The sequence below is a fragment of the Tachypleus tridentatus genome, chromosome 3 (genome assembly GCF_004210375.1).
Source record: "Tachypleus tridentatus isolate NWPU-2018 chromosome 3, ASM421037v1, whole genome shotgun sequence".
NCBI classification, from domain to species: Eukaryota; Metazoa; Arthropoda; class Merostomata; order Xiphosura; family Limulidae; genus Tachypleus; species Tachypleus tridentatus.
Genome location: NC_134827.1, coordinates 70608305 through 70627470, shown reverse-complemented (window position 1 = coordinate 70627470; position 19166 = coordinate 70608305). Strand labels below are relative to the sequence as shown.

The 19166-nt window shown below is 35.1% G+C and overlaps 1 protein-coding gene across 1 annotated transcript in view; it reads left to right on the top strand.

Annotated features, from left to right (window-relative positions):
* Positions 1-652: 652 nt before the first annotated feature.
* LOC143246092 (uncharacterized) overlaps positions 653-19166 on the top strand; it is a 32671-nt gene continuing 14157 nt past the window's right edge. The window contains exons 1-2 of the mRNA XM_076492309.1: positions 653-810; positions 9379-9456. Of these exons, the coding sequence (XP_076348424.1) occupies positions 9379-9456 (78 nt within the window). The 5' untranslated portion in view covers positions 653-810. The remainder of the gene's footprint in view (positions 811-9378; positions 9457-19166) is intronic.

Sequence of the window (19166 nt, the reverse complement as noted above, 5' to 3'; positions counted from 1 at the left end):
CTTAACGCCCCCTAATGGCTTAACGGTAAATCCTAATTAGGTCCTTGGATTATACGAAACACTTGAAGTTGTAACCAGAGCTTACAACATAAAAACCACGTTTCGATACCCGTGGTGGGTAGAGAACAAATATTCCATTTTGTAACTTTGTACCTAATCACAGACAAATAAAATTCATACTTAATAGCTAGTAAGTTGAATAAAATGGCGTTCGTCAATTACTGACTTATTGGAGTCATCTACGAGTCATAAACTCTTTCAATTAAGATAAAAAAAAAACGAAAGAGAAATGTTCCTAGCTGGAGTTATATGAATAATAATTTCATGTTGTGGACTAGTTTTCCCGCCTGAAATGTTCTCAGATTATAGTCCTAAATACTTAAATACATCCCATCCACCTGTTGTGGGTGGTTAGGGAACAGAGGTGTTCCGGATGGAAAGGGTTGAGTCAAGAGGCAAAACCATCAGCCCCTAAGAGAACGTACCGTGACTGGTTTTGTTTGCCCCGTGAATTCTACCATTAGGTAGGTCAAACACACACTGAAATTGCTCTTAAGGTGACCTCATTTTCTGCTGGGCACACTGGGCATGTTGAAGTGGGATGTCTTCTGCTGTCTCCCTTTCAGTTTGCGCTCAATGCGAAGAACGAGTGGGTCACTCTCATCGTCCTCTCCATTAATATGGTTTGCTCACTTGTGCGTGTTATGAGCAGCTCAGTCACGAGCTCTGCTTAAACGGATGGATACACTTGAATGACCATTTAAATTCAACTCCTTAAGTTAACCTGAAAGCTAAAAGTCACCGCAGAAGGTAAGAATGACCATTAGCATAGCCACCAGCTCTCTTGCTTTTAAAAATTAACATTGCTGTCGTTTGTTGTTTCCATTGAAATTATGAAGAAAATCTCAAGTATTGTCATTAACGAAGAAAACGGAGTTAACACTATTTTTTCTGTTCATCTTAAGTATAGGTTTCAGTAGATGTATCTGTTTTTACGTTGCAGTATTTCAGCCTCAGGTGGATTTTTTCTTATTACTTTTCATTTTAATTAAAAAGGATAATTTCCTTAAAAGGATTTCATGTTTAAAAATGCACCTTTAGATATTTTAGTACCTTTAACAATGCAACTGCATATGAATTACCACTATTAAACATGCAACTATGTATGAAATAACACCTTTAACAATAACTCTTTCTATGAAGTAACAACTTTAACAACGAAACGTTAAATAGAATACCAGTATCAAATCACTTCCAAATAAAATTCCCAAAGTTTATAAATCTGTCATCACGTTTTTTTGTCTTAACAAACACTACTGCCCCCCAGTGACACAGAGATATATATGCGGAATTACAACGCTAGAAACCTGTTTTCGATACCTGTGGTTGACAGAGCACAAATAACTTATTGTGTAGCTCTGTGCTTAACCACAAATCAAATCAAACACAAGTACTTTACAGAGCAATTTATATTACACTGTTATTTACAATTTTAAGGACTGTCTAAATTAGTTTGAACCTCCAACTCTGAATAGCAACCTGTTGAGAAATCATGAAAAATGTCTTTTTACAGATCCATCAGACACGTAGTGTCTTTAAAAAAATAACAACGAATTCGTTTCAAAATTCAATCATTTAGATTTAATATTTAAAAAGTTTGAAGCTTTTGCCTGCTTTTTTTTTTCCAATACAGTATTACAGAGGAAGATCGACACGGCTAGGTGGTTAAGGTACTCGACTCGTAATCCGAGGGTCGTGGGTTCGAGTCCCGTCACACCAAACATGCTCGCCCTTTCAGCTGTGGGGGCGTTATAATGTCAATCCTACTATTCGTTGATTAAAATGTAGCCCAATAGTTGGCGGCGGGTGGTGATGACTAGTTGCCTTCTCTCTCGCATTACACCCCTAAATTAGGAACGGCTAGCGCAGCTAGCACTTTTGTAGCTTTATACGAAATTCAAAACAAACCAAACCAGCTCGTTATCTCTTACCCGACCTTAAGTCTAATTACAGTTTTGAATTCAGGAGAACAAACCCTTTCGATTAATGTATTTTACCATGCTCGAGGTCTCATAGATTAATTAACTCTAATCCTGCTCAAATTAATTTCAATTTAAGAATAGACTGGCAAAGATTCTGATGAATAACACAATTTAACTGAGTATACGCGTCTCCCACAGACGGTATTGCTGGCGCACAACAACAAAAAATAAAAAGGAAAATAATGTATCATGGTTTAATTTATTCTAATCCTGCTTAAAATAATTTCAAGTGCCGTGGCTATTGAATATTCCCTCTTGTTCTCCTTTGTATGCACTTACTTACTTGTCTCCATACAACGGCTAAGAAACCGGGTTTTAATGTCCGTGGTAGAAAAAGGACGGACTTATTTATTTTTCGGTTCATTTTGATTAGTCTTGAATATTTTTTTATAATAATTACAAGCTTATTGGAAACAAAAGTGGTTTATGTTTAAATAACACTTACCTCAATTGAAAACACTTTTAAAAATCTATATTAAAATTCAAAACTCCGAACTAACACTAACAGGCAGATTTATAGCAGTTCAATGACAAAACAGCTTATTAACTGAAATATCTCTCCATTGTTAAAGAATACTTGAAAGTTGTTAAATAATGCGTTTCGAGAATGTTCTTTGAAGCTAACTTTCATTATCCACTGCATTCTTCCCTTCTTTCTTCTTCTGACATAACGTTTTTCTAGAACTTTTGCACAACAAAAACTTTGTTTTATGGTTCTTGTTCTTTCTCTTCCCCCTCTAATTTCACCCTCTATTTCTACTTCCCTGACTTCACTTTAAACATTCACTGTTTTTCCGTTCTACAATATACCTGTTTCTCTATTATTTTTCATGTCGTTGCTGTTGTTGTTTTTTTTCGAACTCGGGAGATTAAACTTAATCCTGCCTAAAAGAATATCAGTTTTTGGGTAGACTGGTAGAAATCTTGGCATGTAATAAAATGCAATCACCTATACGCGCGCCTCACGTTTAGTATTGATGGCGCACAAAAATTTAGCTGATAAGAATGAAAAAAAAAGTATTATAGATTAATTCATTCTAATTCTGTCTAAACTAATTTCAAATGTCACGGATATTGAGGATTCCCTCTTATTGTTTTCATAATTGTTGTCACTGCTGAGCCGGAAAAGAAGATTCGAGTTGCGACATGCTGCTCAATATTCCCCGCTCTTCAAGTTGTTTTGGTGCTACGGCCACAACAGTCAACTTACTATTAATTGAACTAAAAGTAGCCGTGTAGATAGCGGGTGATACTAACTAGAGTTCTGCTTTTGGCCAGCATTTCAAAACTGGAAATGTCTTTACCACAGGCTTAGATCTTTGAACTGGCTGTTTAGGTCACTTGATCCCTGACAAGTACCACAATTACTGGAGTAATCGTCGCGTGTTCGAGACCTAGCTAGACCTCTTCCTCTCTCCTTTACGATTTCTACTTTTACTAACAAATACGACACGAACATTCTTTAAACCAGGGCACAAGTGATGTTAACAAACATTGATTCTGCTTCCCACTTCAGAACCAAGACCACGAATGTTACAATTATAGCGTTTAATGTTAGTCACCACTTCACTTTGTTTGGTTGTACAAAGAGTTTATTGGGAAACGTGAATTTTACATATATATATTTATAATATAATAATACAGAAAATGTGTAATATTAATTAAGTCATAGGTGGCCCGTTTTTTATAGTGATCCAAGATATTATATCGTGTATTTTGAGCTTCGAGTAAATTTATGAGTTGCATCGGGGTTGATGTAAACAAAATATTTTTTTTTACTGAGTTCCAGTTCTGATTATTTTTAATGTTTTGGTATTTTCATATAAAGTAGAAAATAATATTATTTGATGCTTCTATTATGGGTTTGTGTTTATTGGGCCCGGCATAACCAAGCGTGTTAAAGCGTGCGACTCGTAATCTGAGGGTCGCGGGTTCGCATCCCCATCGCGCCAAACATGCTTGCCGTTTCAGCCGTGGGGCGTTATAAGTGACGGTCAATCCCACTATTCGTTGGTAAAAGAGTAGCCAAAGAGTTGGCGATGGGTGGTGATGACTAGCTGCCTTCCCTCTAGTCTTACACTGCTAAATTTAGGACGGCTGGCAAAGATAGACCTCGAGTAGCTTTGTGCAAAATTCAAAAATAAACAATTCATCCAAATACACTTACTTGGAAACAAATCAAGTCATTTGTTATCAAAGATATATATTGAGGTATACAAACTGAATATATTCAGAAAGTTTTTACGTTAAACAGCATTCCATACACGAAAATAGAATGAATAATTTTACAAAAGACACAAAAACAGATTAACATGATTAAAGTTTTGTTAGTTTGCTTTAGAATTTCGCGCAAAGCTACACGAGGGCTATCTGCGTCAGTCGTCCATAATTTAACAGTGTAAGACTAGATGAAAGGCAGCTAGGGATCATCACCCACCGCCACCTCTTGGGCTACTCTTTTTACGAACGAAAATTGGGATTGACCGTCACATTATAACACCCTAACGGCTGGGAGGGCGAGCATGTTTGGCGCGATGCGGGCGCGCGACTCGTCCTAATCAGTGTAAGACTAGAGGGAAGGCAGCTAGTCATCACCACCCATCGCCAACTCTTGAATGTGGGATTGACCGTCGCATGTTCAGGCCACTGTTTTAGGAGATTATACTTAGACCAGTCGCATCTGTCTCTTTGATTAAGACCCCGGTTTTAGCTAGTCTACTGCTAATCGAGGCTCTTTGTATATGTCTGGGATGATGATTAATTGTTAGTAGAGTCAGTTCCACTTGCTCGTGGCGCCACAGCTTGCATCTGCAGCACTACCTACCATTCACCTAATTCAAAATCTGTATGACTTACACACGTAGTATCAGATAATCCCATCCAGTTACCAATCAGATATAGTTGAAGAATTAGCACTTTGAGAACTGCTAATAAACTCCCAAAAAACAGTCAGAATTAACACTTCATAAACTGCTATCAAACTTAAAAAAAAAAAAAATCAGATATACTTGTGGGATCAGCACTTTGCAAACTGCTAATAAACTCCCCAAAACAATTAGATATACTTGTATAAGGTTAACAATCTAAAAATTGTTAACAAACTAAAAAAAACAATAAAACATTAAGATAGGTTTAGAAAAACTTGTTTTAATTTCCTTGGATTATACGAAACACTTGAAGTTCGGGATGAGCTAAACTATCCTGAAACCACCTATACATGACTTTATGGTTATGACGTACTACTCTGAAATAATGTGTTACATGGCTTTACGATGATGATTTACTGTTCTGAAACCATGCAAACGTATTGCACTAAAACCATCTATACATGATAAAATTAAGTTGAATGGACAGCAACTACCTGTTGTACAAACACAAATATAGAAGACTACGTTTCGAAAGTCTTACATCTTTCGTTTTCAGGTCAGTGCACGAATAAAATCAAAAAACTAAACGTGGCAGGAATTTGGTTTGATAGAAGATTGCACAACGTGAGACTTGGTGGACCTTTCCAAAGGGAGTATTTAAAATCAATCATTCCTCTCCAAACCCGCGTGTGAGAAAGTTTTTGAATTGTATTGTTTTTAAATTTGAGTGTGTGAATTATATCTCTTATAGCTGTAATGACGGAAAGCTGTGGAGAAGGTTGGAGAAGGCATGAGGGAGGATCTTGACACTGAAGGACTTTTTCACCATTGAGTTGACTGTTGTTTTTGATATAGTGAAGAGCTAGTGACCGAAGCATCCAGTTCCAACATGTATTACTTCTTATTAATTTATTCTGTTTTAGATATATTTACTGTCTAAAAGTGCCACATGATATTAAAATTATGTCTATGGAAGAAAATCATTGAAAAATGGAGTATCTTTTCAAGGGAGAGGGAATAGAATCATTGAGTCCAATACGGGTGAATTTAGACGTGAGGAAAAGTTACCGTCTGTTCCTCACTTTGCACAACAGATTGAATGGTGAAGTGTGCTTGAGAAGGTTGCGCGTGATTGTGTGTAGTACAGCTGTAGGTGTATTTCTTTTCTCTTCCTTATTGTAATACTTGTAGACAAGCGCGATAAGTCTGTTCCTTAGAGTAGGGAGATTACTAATTTTATGCAGATAATTTACAGGAGCCCTAGGTCTAATCTTGTTTGCTTGTTTTTAATTTCACACAAAGCTAAACGAGGGTTATATGCACTAACCGTCCCTAATTTAGGAATGAAAGAGGGAAAGAAAGCAACTAGTCATCAACACCTACCGCCAACTATTGAGCTACTCTTTTACCAACGAATAGTGGTATTGATCGTTACATTATTTTACCCACACGGTTGAAGGACGAGTATGTTTGGCGGGACGGGAATAGGACTAGTCTAATTGCTCTGTTTTGTTGCAGTTTTAATTTTTGAGGTTATTTTCTAACATGTTCAATATTAACTGACAGCCATATTCTATGATAGTAAATATATATATTTTGTATATGTAGCTTATGTGTTTACCAGCAATGACTGCTGGCCAAAATCTTAAGGTCAATGAATATAAAGAAAAAATATGCATTTTGCGTTGTTAGACTCAACCACTTATTTGAGTAGAGCTTCGAAAGATGAAAATAAGAAAAGGGAAAATAAAAAAAAAAACCTTTTAGCATTTAATAAGGAAAATCTGAATACTAAGAAATTAGCCTAAATACTAGCTGGTTAATCTGCTATGTCAACACAATCTTCTCTAAGTATGCTAAAACCACAAAGCTTCAAGTACAGCTCACACCAACATGTTAAGAGGGAAGAGAAGCTAAACTTCTAAGCACCCCCGGTGATCCCATATCGAGATTCCTCCCATGAACTGTTGTTTTTTACACCCTGACCTCAAGTCGTCCATTCAACAAAATTTCATCATGAAAACTGTCTCTAAACAAGCTAATGAAGAATATCTCTAAAGTAATGACTTTACGATGTTGGCGTACTCCACTGAACTCATCTATAATTAGACCACTGGTTTCCATTTTCTACAATAGGGGTGTTAAAAAGTAGAACATGGGCTTCAACTTTATACAGTAGAGGGCGTTAAGAAGTAGGCCACTATTTTCAACTCTATGCCAGAAGAAGCAGTGAGAAATAGACCACTAATTTCAGTTTTATACAATAGGAAAGGATGAGAAGTAGACTACGGCTTTCAATTTTTTGCAATATAAGGCATTGAGAAGTACATCACTGGTTCCAACTTTTGCAATAGAGAGCGTTAAAAAGTACACCACGAGTTTACTTTTTTTTACAGTAGACGGCATTGAGAAGTACACCACTGAGTGTTAAACGGAGCAGTAACTTATGTACACCATAAGATTAGAATAATTTTTGGGTAATTAACTGAACAGTAACGTGTGTATCACAAGCCCAGTATAACGTAAAGGTGTTAGCCAAACAGTAACATAAACTTGGTCTCATTAAGCAAGTACCATTTTAATTCACCGGTGAGAATGTTGTTAAAACTGACATTTTTTAGGGGCACCACTAGACTGAAATCACACCAATAGGTTTAATTTTTAGTTTCTCTTGTATAAGAAGCACAAAGAACCTATAAACTAACAACCCACAATCTTTATATCTGAGTCACCAGGTTGATCTCTGGGAAACGCCCTTAGTTTTAGCTTCATTCAGTATCTCGATTTCTTAGTCATATGAGTGTCTGTCGGCCAGAGCATGGTTCCTGCTGAGGAAACGGTACAACCGGCTCAATGGTGAAAGTGATTGATCGTTTGTAGGCAGACATGAATGATCCCACAAGGCCTTGAGACTTCTAGAATCTCATACCTACAACAGCATTGTCGTTTACCTGCTAAGGAAGTGGGTGGTCGAAAAAATTGTTTTTGTTTTGCCCCATTTCCGGTGTGTCAGAGGAAAACTCTTGCGCCACCTATACAGAAGTGACTTACTTACACAATGGACTTATTGATGTTGACACAAACTATTATTATGTTCACCTGTAATTGTGTGATAAGCATATGTAACGGCAGGAATACAATGTTTATTTCGATCTAAGCAGTGGAATGCATGACCCCGGCACTAACAGTATTTATAGTTTGATTCTTCTATCAACAGACAAATAACAGTTAGGGAGTCACTGACAGTAGTATCTGTTTAATCGTTACTTCTTAGACATAAAACAAAAGCTAGACAATAGACAAAACTCCACCACTGATAGTGTATGTATATAACTCTTCTGTTAACAGACATAAAAGAAACGCTAGACGGTAAATATGACTCCGGCACCTACGCTTTTTATTTATGTAATGCATAACTCTTCTATCAATAAATATAAAACAAAAGCTAAGTGGTAAACAAGGCTCTGGCACTGATAGTGTTTATCTGTTTAATCCTTTATCAACAGACGCACACAAAAAAGAATGAACTGGTAGTACCAATCCTCTTAAATGAACAAACGTGTTTTAACCTGGCATGCCTATTAACACATGTATTATACTTAACCTGTCTGTTTTTACTCGCTATTAGATTACATCAACTTGGCTCATTTTTACACACGAGTCATCTATCTAAGGTGTGTCTATATTTATTCGGCATTAGACTACATAACTGTGTTTGTTTGTTGTTGTTTTGTAGCCGGGCACAACAACTCATGGAATGGCTTTCAGTTTTTCAACTATAAATGTTTAGGCCATAGCTCCGTCATCTTTCGACCGACTTGAGATATAATTACAGTTTTCGACCAAGAAAGACACATCCTTTCAAAATACTTATTGACTATGTTCAAGATCTCTTAGATTAAATTAATTTAATCCCATATAAAATAATTTCAATTTGAGGGTAGGCTGGTAAAGATTCTGATGTGCAATAAAACTGAATCTGGTATACGCACCCCCCAAGTTTAGTATTGTTACTTACTAACGGACAAAACTATAGCTAATAGAAAGGTAAAATACGTCGTACAGATTCATTTATTCTCATCCTGCGTAAAACAATTTCAATTTTCACACGAGTCAACTGTGTAGAGTGGTCTATATTTACTAGGTATTAGACTGTATTAATTTGTTTATCTTCACACAGATGAAACAACTGTGTAAGGTGTATCTATATTTACTAGGTATTAGACTACATCAATTTGTTTGTTCTTCACATAGATGAATAAGCTGAATAAGGTGATTTACATGGTATAAGACTACATTAATTTGTTTGTTCCTGATAAAGATGAATCAACTGTGTAAGGAGTATACATATTTTCTAGGTATTAGACTATATTAATTTGTTTGTTCCTCATAAAGATGAATCAACTGTGTAAGGTGTATCTATATTTACTACGTATTAGACTACATCAATTTGTTTGTTCTTCACAAAGATGAATCAACTGTGTAAGGTGTGTAGTGAACCAGCTGCTGGGTATCACTTTGGAGCCTTCACCTGTGAAGGATGTAAGGTAAGAATACAGAAATCTTATTGGACAATCTCTCACATAAATGTGTGTTTTGATACCAAACACATTCAGCTACTGCCTGAAGTACTCCTACTGTTATATAGAAACAGACAAACTCATTCTTTAATAAAAGTACATCAAATTCATGTTACTTGTGTTTCCAAAAAAAAAAAACTCTTTTAATACATGATTTTTCTGTGTAGTCCTTTTCTATTTAAGTGTAAACCTTTATTTTTTGTTTCCACGGTTTCCTTCACTGTTTGTTTTGTTTTTATTGTATTACTTTTACTATTTTATGTTTAATATATCACTTTTTATATTTTATGTTTAGTATGTTATTCTTTCTGTTTTGTATTTAGTATATTACTATTCTATTTTAGTTTAATACTGCTTCTATTCTCTGTTTACTATTCTACTCTTTCTATTCTATTATTAGTATATTTTGCCTTGCATATTATTTTAGTTTACTACTACTTGTATTCTGTGTTTACTATATTACTGTTCATATTTTGTGCTTTGTATATTACTCTTTTTTTTAATTAGTATATTATTCTTTATTTTCTGTGTTCAGTATATTACCATTTCTAGTCTCTTTCCAGTTTATTACTGTTTGTAACCTGTGTTTAGTTGTTATTGTTTGTATTTTCTGTTTAATATAAAACTATTCTACTACTCTTTGTACTTCATGTTTAACATATTATCTTTTATATTTTGTATTTAGTATATTAACCTTCATGTTTTGTTTTTAGTATGTTGCTCTCCCTATTCTATTTTTAGTTTATAACTTCTTGTGTTTGGTGTATATCACTATTTGCATTTTCTATTTAGTGTATCTTTCTTTCTGTTTTCAGTTTATTTTTGTCTTCTTTGTTTAGTATAGTACTGCTTGTATTTTTAGTATATTACTGCTTGTATTTTGTGTTTAATGTATTACTTTTTCTATTCTGTGTTTATGTATTACTGTTGATATTATGTCTTTACTACCCTACTCTTTTTATTTAGCTTATTACTGTTTATATTTTGTTATTAGCCTACTATTTTTTGTGTTTAGTGTTTATTATATTGATCTTTGTATTCTGTGTTTAATACATTATTCTTTGTATTTTATGTTTAGTTTATTACCTTTTGTATTCTGTGATTACAAAGTACTGTTTGCATTTTATGTTTATTATATTATTTTTGTATTTTGTGTTTAGTATATTACACTTTCTTCTGTGTTTATTACTTTTTGAATTCTGTATTTTTGATAGAAAGACTGTGACACTGAATATCTCAGTCAGTATTTTGAGTATTCGGTAAACAGAACGAAGTGATTGTGACACAGGATATATTATATAGTATTTTGTGTATTCAATAACAAAATAACATAGCAGTTATAACACAGAATAGCTCAGATAATACTTTGTGTATTCAGTAAGAATAAGAAAGAGTGATTGTGACACAGAATATATTAGACAGTATGTGTGTATTTAGTAACAAAAGGACATAGCAGTTATAACACAGAATAGCTTGAATAAGACAGTGATTATAACACAGAATATATTAGACAGTAGTTTGTGTATTCAATAATGAAAGAACATAGCAGTTATAACACAGAATGCCATAACCAGTTTTATATATATATATAGTAATAACAGGACAGAGAATTTTATACACAGAATAATTTCATCAGTGTCTTGTAATTTCAGTAACAACAGAAGAGTACGATTGTGACACTACTTTGTGCATTCACTAGCAGCAGGACATAGTGATTGTGGCATAACATATATTAGTATTTTGTGTACTCAATAACACAGAATAGAGCAATTGTGATAGAGTTTAGCTTAACTTGTATTTTGTGTATTCAACAACAATGAAACAGAGCGATTGTGACAAAGAATGGATGAGTTAGAGCTTTTTGTAACAAAAGAACAGAGCAATTTTAACCCAGAATAGTCATTGTTTTGTATATTCACTAACAATAGGACAGATCAATTGTGAAGTAATATAGTCAGAGTTTTAAGCACTGAGCAACAACAGACCAGAATTATTGTGACACACAATAGTCAGTATTTACTGAAAACTGTAACAACAGGATAGAACGACTGTGAAACAGAACAGACATTGTTTTGTGTATCAAGTAACATGTGGATAAAGTTGATTGTGACACAGAATAGCCTAAGCAGTATTTTTGTATTCAATAACAAGAAGACAGAATGTTTCTTACACAGAATTGTCACTGGTTTCAGTATTCAGTAAGTGAAAGACAGAAAGACTGTGGCATAGAATAGTTAGTGCTTTGTATATTCAGTAATGACAGGATATAGCTACTGTGACACAGTATAATCAGGAGTTTATGTATTCAGTAGCAAAAGCACAGAGCGATTGTGACAAAGAATCAGTCAGTGTTTATGTATAGAGTAACAACAGGACAGATCAATTTTTACACAGAAAAGTCAGTATTTTTATATTCAGTAACACAGAACAGAGCGATTGTCATACAGAATAGTTTAGAGAGTGTTTTGTGTAATAAGTAACAAAAGGAGAGAGCAATTGTGACAAAAATAACTCAATCAGTGTTTTGTGTATTCACTATCATCAGGATTTAACAATTGAGACACAAAATAGTCAGTATTTTATGTATTAAGAAAGAATAGGAAAATGAGATCATGATACAATCAATTTTGCATATTCAGTAACAACAAGGCTGTTACGCTTAATCAGTTCTTTATGCATTCAGTAACAAAAAGATAGAGAGATTGTGACATAGAATAAACCATCCAGAATTTTATGTGGCCTGTAACGAAAGGACAGGACAATTGTGTCACAGTATAGTCAGTGTTTTGTGTATTCAATAACAACAGGACAGAACTATTGTGAAACAGAATAACTCAGTCAGTGTTTTGTTTATTCAATGTTTATACACTGCCAACCAAAATCTTAAGTCCAATGAAAATAAAGAAAAAATATGCATTTTGCGTTGTTAGACTCAACCACTTATTTGAGTAGAGCTTCCAAAGATGAAAATAAGAAAAGGGAAAATAAAAATAAAAAACTTTTTAGCATTTAATAGGGAAAATGTGAACACTATAAAATTAGCCTAAATACTAGTTGGTCAAAAGTTTAAGACCATACCAAAAAGAAATTATAAACAGGGTAGAAAATGTCCAACAAGAGGTCTCAGAATGTGTTTACATTCGTTTTGGCATGGTCGATATAAGCGTTTTCAGAAGGCTGGTTGGAATGTTAATCCAAGTGGTGAAGATGGCTTCACGAAGATCATGCACTGTTTGGAATTGACGTCCATTTCTATATACTTCCCTTGCCATCCACCCCCAAACATTTTCAATGGGGTTCACTTCGGGCGAACACACTGGATGGTTTAAAAGAATCACGTTATTCGCCATGAAAAAGTCCTTTGTCCTGCGGGCATTGTGCATTGCAGCGTTGTCCTGCTGAAAGATCCAGTCATTTCCACACAAGCGAGGGCCTTTAGTCAATAAGGATGCTCTCTCCAACATACCAATATAGCCAGCTGCTGTTTGACGCTCCTGTATAACCTAAAGCTCCATTGTTCCATGGAAGGAGAAAGCACCTCAGATCATGATGGAACCTCCTCCACTGTGTCGTGTAGAAAGTGTCTCCGGTGGGATATTCTTATCGTGCCAGTAACGATATATATTTCTCTACAAATGGAAGCCATTTGGACCATTCAGGTTAATTATTTCTCATCAGAGAACAAAACTTTCGTCCACTTTTCTACGTCCCATGTTTGGTGCTTCTCAGCACAGATTAACCGATCTGTTTCGTGGTGTGGAAGGAGGAGTGGTCTTTGAAGACGTTTACGGTTTTTAAAGCATTTCTCTCATTGATGCCGTCTTATTGTTTTTGAGCTGCATTCTGCGTCCGTAAGGGCCTTAATCTGGTTCGACGATCGGCTGGCGTCTTGCCGGACAACTCATCGAATCCTCCTGCTCAACGCCGGCGAAATTTTCTTGGGCCGACCACTTGAAATTCTCGTTCCGTACCCCTCAGGGTCTTTTAAGAAATTTGCAACAACAGTTTTACTACGCCCAATCTAACCAGCGATGGCACGTTGAGAGAAACCTTGCTTTTGCAGCTCGACAATTCTGCCACGTTCAAACTCTGTAAACTTTTTAGCCTTTGCCATGTTTTTACCCAATGTAACACAGGAAATGTCAATAGGAGATGCTGACAACGCTAATGCTTGAACACAAATGACTAAATTTCGTTACGTGTTTACCGATCAACGCTTCGTTTCAGTACGTTCTTAAACATTTGACCAGCTAGTATTTAGGCTAATTTCATAGTGTTCATATTTTCCCTATTAAATCCTAAAAGTTTTTTTTTTATTTTACCTTTTCTCATTTTGATCTTTCGAAGCTCTACTCAAATACTCGTGGTTGAATCTAACAACGCAAAGTGCATATTTTTTCTATGTGTTCATTGGCCTTAAGATTTTGGCCAACAGTGTATTGTTTAATTTTTCATCACTAACTGTAAAAGTTTAATTCCCTTTGTCACCCTGTCGAGAACGTTTTCAAGGTCTTATTTTGGTATTGCTGAACAATGTACATTGTCTTTTAGAATCAAAACTATAACTTAATTGCTCTTCGGCTAACTCAATATTCAAACTGATATATTAGAAAGGTTTGTTTTTATTCTTTATGTTTTGATTACTTCCCTGATATAACAGCAAAATAGTTAAAATTAGAAGTTTTATCACATTATGTTGTAGCCAAAAGTAAAACAAAATTTACCAAGTAGTGTTTCAGCTAAGTCTAAGTTACATTTATCTATGAGGCCTAATGCTTAAACTTCAAATACGCCTACAAACCTCACAGAGTCAGTGTTTAAACAGTTTGAAGTGGTTAAATGTTAATTAATAAATATTATTTTGGTATTGTAACGCATGCATTGTTATCTACTTGCCTTAAAAATAACAAAAATAAATGTTTATTGCTACATTTCATGCTTTATACTGTCGAAAGAATTGAAAATTTATGTCGGAATGTTTGCACTGTTTTTTTATTTCCTGACAGTGAAAAAAATCAAGACTGCACACTTACTTTTGTATTATCCAGTGATATATAAACATTGGTTGTTAAGGAGTTAGGCAGATTGTGTTACCAGACAATACATCATTTGTTATTTTTTGCCGCTTACCTTTCAAAGATGTCGAAAGCAAAGTTTGACTGTTTTAACCTTTAGTGCCTTTATTTACTTATTACGTACTCGATGCACCAAGGATCTGTATCACACACATACAAATACGTGTACATCATATACATATTGTTTTGAGAATGGTGTTTCTTCTCGCCGTGGGAGCGGGAAGAGTACACCGAACGAGGAAAGATGTAAACTCTAATGTCTAAACATGCATGCCTTCACACTTTCAGTGTTGGGCATTGATGGGGCTGTTTATTCGGAGTCCCACAAGTGAAAGTGGGTTTTCTCGGGGTACTCCCGTTTCCCCCCACATCAAAATTCTTTGTTTCCTAGGATTTATAGATCCCAGCCCTGAAAAAAAGAGGCCAGTTAGAACGGATCATAATCATAACTAGTAAGTATAATATTTACAGCATCAAAATTCTGGTTAACTAATATCATGAGTTTTAACTATGTTGACGTACTCAGTGATGTCGAGAAAACCCACTTGTAGAGAAATATATATGCAAAAACGGCTCGTTTGGGTTGGGAAAATATTTTACATAGAAGAGCGAACAACGTTTCGACCTTCTTCGATGAACGTTGTTCGCTCTTCTATGTAAAATATTTTCTCAACCCAAACGAGCCGTTTTTGCATATATATGTTGACGTACTGTATTTGCATCTATCTGCTCGTTTTTCTTCGACCACATTTACGTCAAGGAATTCTTCGAGTTGTTGTGAATGGTGTGCTGAACTTCTCGCCGCATTCTTCGCTCTCTGGTTCCGATGCTCCTCAAATAGACACACAAACCTGTTAATTTCAAGGTCATTTGTGACCATCACTCCAGACCAACAATTAACTAGCCACTCCAGTTCACAAGTTTCGTAATCAGGTGACCAATTTACTCTCGCCGCGTGTGGGGGAGAAGAGAAACAACAGTTTCTGACCGCCCCGGGTTATTTTTCGTTCCCCTAAGGGGAAAGAAATAATAAGTTAACCCAAATACCTACCAAGTACAACACATATTGTATAATGTTTCACGAAATTCTGAAAGACGTCACAAAATGGCTGCGAAGAACTTTTTTTCTTTACTCTAGCTAATTTAATATGTCTGTCGAGGTCATTCTCTCTTCAAAATTTGGGGTTTTAATTATTTTATTTTTGGCGGTTATAGCTGCTGCTGCTCTCCAGCGGTATGTCTGCGGACTTACAACACTAGAAACTGGGTTTCAATACCCATGATAGGCAGAGCACAGATAGCCCACTGTGTAGGTTTGTGTTTAATTTAAAAAAAAAAAAAACAGTACAGCTGCTGCTAGCCAGGTGTGTCTAGATGTTTTCTGATCTCGTTAGTGTCTTACACGCAAAAAATTCGCGTACAAACGGGTTGTGCATTACCTCGTAAAGCTCCGATCGCTCATGCCCTGGAGAGTCGACATGGGGGTTGGTATGAAGATAAACACGGAACTTCGTCACTAGTTGGACGATTATTATTAGTCACGATAAATGTATTTCAAGACGGCTGATATGGGCATTAAACGTTTATTTAAATAATTATAGAACAACGTTTCGGCTTTCATAGGTCATCTTCAAGTTAACGAAGCTTCGTCATCACGAAGGGTCACTACAATTACTGTCGCTCGCCGCAACATGCACTCCTTTAATACCCATAATGCACCTCCCGTGAGTACTCTTCCCGCCCCATTTTCATGTACGTGTTACCAAAGCAGTCAATAGAGGGGGGTGAGAGATGCTTAGCCATACTGATGACAAAAACAGACTACATTATTGCTTCTTTTTCTCTCTCCCTAATTTTACGCCTCCTTACAAACTAGTGGTTTGGTTAAATGATAATAGAGATGAAGCTGTTTGTCAACCTTTTGAACTTCTATTTGCACGGTTGAATACATAGTTTGGAAGATTATAGCGTGTAACAACAAATTGAAGAACAGCATATATACTTAAACTCCATTATCACTTAAAAGTAAAACAGTGTAATATATCCACTTAAAACATCATAATAACGTAACACATCCACTTAAAACATCATAATAACGTAACATGCCCGCTCAAAACTACAAAATAACGTAACATATCCACTTAAAACACCATAAAAACGTAATATATCCACTCAAAACATCAAAATAACGTAACATGCCCACTCAGAACATCGTAATAACGTAACATGCCTGCTCAAAACATCAAAATAACGTAACATATCCACTCAAAACTTCTTTATCACTTACAGTATAACAACGTAACAAACGCACTTTATTACCACTATTTAGTAAAACTACTAAAACCGTGGATAACATGTTTTATTAAAGTTTGAAGTAATTGTTATATTTTCAGTGTAACAATATAGAACACGTGCATATCGTATACTCACAATAATTTCGAGTTCCAGGATTTTATTTGGGAAAGAAAACAATCCGAGTGATTGTCAATGAGAGAGAAAAAGATTATAGTACACTTTAATGCGATTTACACGCACGAAATGTTGAATAAATAAAAGCACGTGGAAACTACCTAGGTGAAAATCCAGCTGAAAATGTTCAATGAATGAAAGCACAGAGATGCTAGTTAGATGAAAACCCAAAAACTGATAATGTTGCATGATTACATTTATATAAAACAACGTTATCCTGTGAATCCACAAACTTTATTTTCCGACTAGCATCTCTGTGCTGCACGCACTCCCCAGAATGTTGAAATGTGCAAAAACATTTTCGTCGCAGTCCTAAAAACGGTGACGAAAAATGGATGACTGGTTATATACAGTATTCACCGTAACATGCGAGCTTAAACCACTTATTGTAGAGCCCACGTAGTCGAAGTTACACTTTGAACATGTAAGTTCATACACGACGTGAGAGCGATGTGTTATTGGAATCCTGTCTTTATATTTAAAATAATTACCTGAATCAAACAATGGTTTAAACACAATTCTAAACTTAATTTGAGGGTAAACGTTATTATTCAAAACGGATTTAATCTTTTTCGTTAATTCTACTAAATGGTTACTAGTAAATGGTAAAATACAATGAATTATTTGTTTATTTTCAGCTTGTTTACTAGTTTTAGAAATCGACAAACCTTTTAAATAATTTCAATACTGTCAATTAATTATATAGAAAAAATATTTTTGTTGTAAAACATCCTTTATATTTTGTATTAATTCATAAGATGAGGAAAAGTAGTGACTATGTTATAAGTTCGATGAATTAAATTATAAATTGTTATTTTTAGGTTCAAAAGGTAAAGAACTGTCAAAATGAAAATAATGACTTGCGAAATTTGGCTTATGATAGCATTTAGTGTCAAAACTTCTACTTCCATTAACAGTCTTAGTGTCTAAAAAACGATTAACTGTTAACTTCCTGTTCTTTAACTGTATGTCTAATAATTTTATGTTGATCATTCAAATAATTTTAAAATTCAAAAATATCGTATTATTTTTGAATAATAAAAAGTTTCATCAACATATTTTCTATAATATAAAGATTTAACTCTGCTGGACAACATTTCAACCATTTTTCTTCATAGTAACTTATACATAAATTCGCCACACAATGTGCAACACTTGAACCAATAGATACGCCAAGGCCCGGCATGGCCAAGCGTGTTAAGGCGTTCGACTCGTAATCCGAGGGTCGCGGGTTCGAATCCCGGTCGCACCAAACATGCTCGCCCTCCCAGCAGTGGGGGCGTTATAAAGTAACGGTCAATCCCACTATTCGTTGGTAAAAGAGTAGCCCAAAATTTGGCGGTGGGTGGTGATGATTAGCTGCCTTCCCTCTAGTCTTACACTGCTAAATTAGGGACGGCTAGAGCAGATAGCCCTCGAGTAGCTTTGCGCTAAATTTGAAAACAAACAAACAAAATAGATACGCCATCAAGTTGTTTGTAATCACATCCATCGAAAGATCAATATAACTCTAAAGTGACAAATTCTTACAGCTTTATAAATGCAGGTTTGGTTATATCTCTAACAATATCAGAATTTTGAAAAATTAGATTGTCACTTAACTTAATTGCTTCATTTAAGGGTAAATTGGTATATAAAGACTCCATGTCAAAACTGGCAATATAAACAGATAGTCCTCGGGTAGTTTTGTGCGATGTAAAAAAAAAAAACAACTGCAGGTTGCAGTCAAATGATGTTTAAGCATAAAAATAATGTTTTTCAAGAAATAGTAAACCAAAAATGTTTCGAACAAAATAAGAAAACTACTAGACTTTATAAAATTAAATTGAATAATAAACCATCATCTAAAATTGATCATGGGTTCCAGAAAATTGCTTCTCAGGTGAGTCGTGAGTTCAGAAAGTTCTAAAACCTCGTGACGTGGTTGAAAGTGAAACCTCTCTGAAAAAAAAATATGTGTTAACTAGGTTTGGAATGTAGAATAACAAACAATTTATCCGTGTCATCGCGGGAAACATTCTGCGAGTATTTGCGTTATAAGTCTACAAACTCACTACAGAGATGACAAAGAATGTTTGTACTTTTTTTTTGTATCAGAAATGCTGTCCCTAGTATGGTCCTTTAATGGCTCAG